This window comes from Myotis brandtii, unplaced genomic scaffold (genome assembly GCF_000412655.1).
Source record: "Myotis brandtii unplaced genomic scaffold, ASM41265v1 scaffold356, whole genome shotgun sequence".
In the NCBI taxonomy this organism is placed as follows: Eukaryota; Metazoa; Chordata; class Mammalia; order Chiroptera; family Vespertilionidae; genus Myotis; species Myotis brandtii.
Genome location: NW_005363687.1, coordinates 244664 through 248132, shown reverse-complemented (window position 1 = coordinate 248132; position 3469 = coordinate 244664). Strand labels below are relative to the sequence as shown.

Sequence of the window (3469 nt, the reverse complement as noted above, 5' to 3'; positions counted from 1 at the left end):
GGAAATCCCAGGTAGCAGCCCTGATTGACAGTTGGGGACCACCTGGAAAACGCCAATAGGAGTATTTTTGGACCTAGAATCAGTGGTGCCAAAGCTGCCACTGGCAAATGAAAGGAAAATAAAGAAAATGTGTCTCTTGCCTGGCCAGAGTGGCTCAGTTGGTTGAGGATCATTCCACAAACCGAAAGATCACCAGTTCAGTTCCTGATCAGGGCACATGCCTGGGTTGTAGGCTCCATCCCCAGTAGGGGGGGTGCAGGAGTTAGCCAATTGATGTTTCTTTCTCTCTCCCTTTCCCTTCTTCTCTCTCTCAAATCAATAAAAACATATTTTAAAAGGAAAATTAAATGGGTCTTTTAAGCACCCTAAATTCTTCTGGAGGCCCTGAGGATGCTGTGGTCCCGGGGACAGTGCAGGAATTGGTGCTTCCCCCAAACTCTGTGTGGGCAGCAGGAGCAGTAGGGATGACTGCCCCACCCCACTGTGAGAGGCAAAAACTGACACTTTTAAAACTGAAGTGGTGGAAGTTGTCCAAGCCTAATACCCTACCTCATCTCCAGCCTTTTTTAAAGTTGGCAAGGACACGAGGCAATTAAGCAACACACTAAAGGAATGCAATAATTGCCAAGAATTCAAATGGTGGTTTAAGTTTAGTGTAGGTCTTTCAAAGTTATTAACATAAAATACATGTTTGTTTTGCCTGGGTTTACAAAACAAAGTTCATGTCATTTATCTCTGTTACAAAAGTTGTCAAGAAAATGGCTTGGGTAATAATTAACTTTAAAATCTTACAGTTGGGCCCTAACCGGTTTGGCTCAGTGGATAGAGCGTTGGCCTGTGGACTGAAAGGTCCCAGATTCAATTCCGGTCAAAGGCATGTACCTTGGTTGCGGGCACATCCCCAGTAGGGGGTGTGCAGGAGGCAGCTGGTCGATGTTTCTCTCACATCGATGTTTCTAACTCTCTATCCCTCTCCCTTCCTCTCTGTAAAAAATCAATAAAATATATTTATAAAAAAATTAAATAAATTAAAAAATAAAATAAAATCTACATTTGGTAAGAAAAAATAAATTTGAAGCTGTGAATGAATATATTTTATACGTCATTTGAAGTATGTCTCTTGAAAATGTGGGTCTATTTGCCAATGAAAACAACCTGTTTCTAGAAGTTATGAAATGTATTCATGAATCTGTCCATCTAAAAAATGCTAACTACTTGCTTTTAGATGTCACTACCAGTTAAGTTTTCTAAGAATTAAGAATTCTAATTCAATTGGAAAAAAGTATATGGTTTTGGTAATGGAATGTGTAAGTTGTCTGTCTCCTTAGTAGCCTGGGAGAAACCCAGAGTCAAAGCTGGTGTGTCTGCTGTCCTGAGCACAGGGTCCAATACACCAGAGGTGGTAGCAGATGTTGGCTACATGGGATGAGATGCAATTCTTTCCCTCACTCTCTTCACTACCAGGTGAGGACCATGTTTTGGTTTGTATCACTTCCCACCCTTCTGTTTGTGGTGACAGTGTCCTTCTCAGAATCCACAACCTGTGAAGATGCCCAGAAGGCCTGCTCAGTGACTGCCTGTGGCATCCCGGTCACCAATGGCACCCCAGGCAGAGATGGGCAAGATGGAGCCAAGGGGAAAAAGGAAAACCAGGTACCCAGGCTGGTCTGACTTCTTGAATCTTTAATCCCCAGAGGGATCTGAGACAGAGCCATGAGCAGGCTCCCCTTACATTATGATGGACTTGAATCATTCATAATAATTCCTGTACATTGTCATTGTCTCCTAAATAAAGATGCTGCTGTGACCTGGCTCCCACCTTTCCATGCAAGAATCGGTTGTGTGTGTTTTTCCGTAAGAGGTGATATTCTGCAGCCCGGGCAGCTGGCGCTGGAGGCAGGTGGTTTCTAGAGTCAATGAGAATCTAGTGCTGAGGTTTTGGAGGAAGAGAATGAGAGACAGACATTGGGCCACATGTCCTTCATCTTCCAACAGAGCAGGGCTCCGAGCCTTGCAGGGTCCTCCAGGGAAACTGGGGCCTCCAGGAAGTAGAGGGGCTCCTGGGCCACAAGGAGTTAAGGCCCAAAAAGGAGATCGTGGAGACAGTTCAGGTAAGGAGCTCATCTCAGCATGGTGTGGACTGAGGGGACCGGCCCCGGGAACTGGAGGGCCAGGTGGGAGGGGCCCTTCTCCACTGCCCCACTGGCAGACCTCCCCTCTGCTTCCTGACCCAGCACTCTCACTCCTCCCAGTCCTTCTTGGGGCCTGAAGGGATTCCCACAGGCGCCTGAGAACAGACTTGCAACCCTGCTGGCCACCCCTCAGTGGCCACTGCAGATGGCCCCGCTCCCTCATCTGGAGCACCAATGCCAAGCTCCAGGATGTGTGGGAGGAAACTGCTCCCCTTGGGTGTTGGGTTTAAGTTTTTTTTTTCACAAGAGTGGCATGAAGATGATGTGCTTCATAAGATCTCTGGTGCAATAGAGTAATGCATAGAGTAACTAAATAAATTCATCCAAAGTGAAATAAAGTAATTAGTAACAAAAAACAAAAGTGATGACCTCACATAAATATTTGTCCACTGGCCCATCACCATTATAAGAATACTAGTGATCCCACCATGCCACAGGACACCCTAAGTCCCACCAAGCCGGGAGACCCAGAGTCAAATCCCCACCCACCTGCACATGCCTCCCCAGGCACACAGCACCACCCACCCACCCAAGCCTTGCTTGCACACAGCCTCCTGGTGACCAGTCTTTGGTCATTATGGGTGACGGCATCCCAGCCAAGGGGTTTTTATAGTAGAGATTAAAGACCTTGCCTTGAATTAGAAATGAAAGCATGATTAAGAAAATTTTTCAAGAACAGAAACTAAGATGGCGGCATAGGTAAACACCTGAAATTGCTGCCTCGCACAACCACTTCAAAAATACAACTAAAAGACAAAACGAACATCATCCAGAACAACAGGAAGGCAGGCTGAGTGGAAATTCTACAACTAGAAGGAACAAGAAAAGCACACTGAGACTCAGAGGAGCTGTGGAAGTAAAGTGCAGAGGTACAAAGGCGCATGCAGAAAGGGCGGGAAACTGAGGACATGGTTGTCTTTTTCAATCGGGATGGAGACACAACCTCCCGACTGCTCTGAACTCCAGTTCTGGGCAAGTCTCTGGGGACCCAGACTCATACAGGGAGAAACTGGACTGTCTGGCATCGGGCAGAACTCGAGGGCAGCTTTCTCTCAGAGGTGCTTGCAGCTGTTACCGCAGGAAACTGAGACCCGGGGCCTCTTAGGGCAGGACTAAGGATCAGCCATAGCTGTTTGCTCCACCCTGTTGATTCCCTGAGACGCTGCCCCACCCAAGCTGTGCGCAGAGGCTTTTGCATAAGAATGCCCTGGCCCTTTGCAATCTAAAATTACCTAACAAACTGCAGCTGGGTCAGAGAGACCCAGAACATTCAAAAG

At 46.9% G+C, this 3469-nt stretch overlaps 1 protein-coding gene across 1 annotated transcript in view; it reads left to right on the top strand.

Annotated features, from left to right (window-relative positions):
• The first annotated feature begins 1137 nt into the window (after positions 1-1137).
• Positions 1138-3469, top strand: part of LOC102254116 (mannose-binding protein A-like) — a 5506-nt gene continuing 3174 nt past the window's right edge. Inside the window, 2 exon segments of the mRNA XM_014544209.1 lie at positions 1138-1661; positions 1996-2111. Coding sequence (XP_014399695.1) covers positions 1426-1661; positions 1996-2111 — 352 coding nt within the window. The 5' untranslated portion in view covers positions 1138-1425.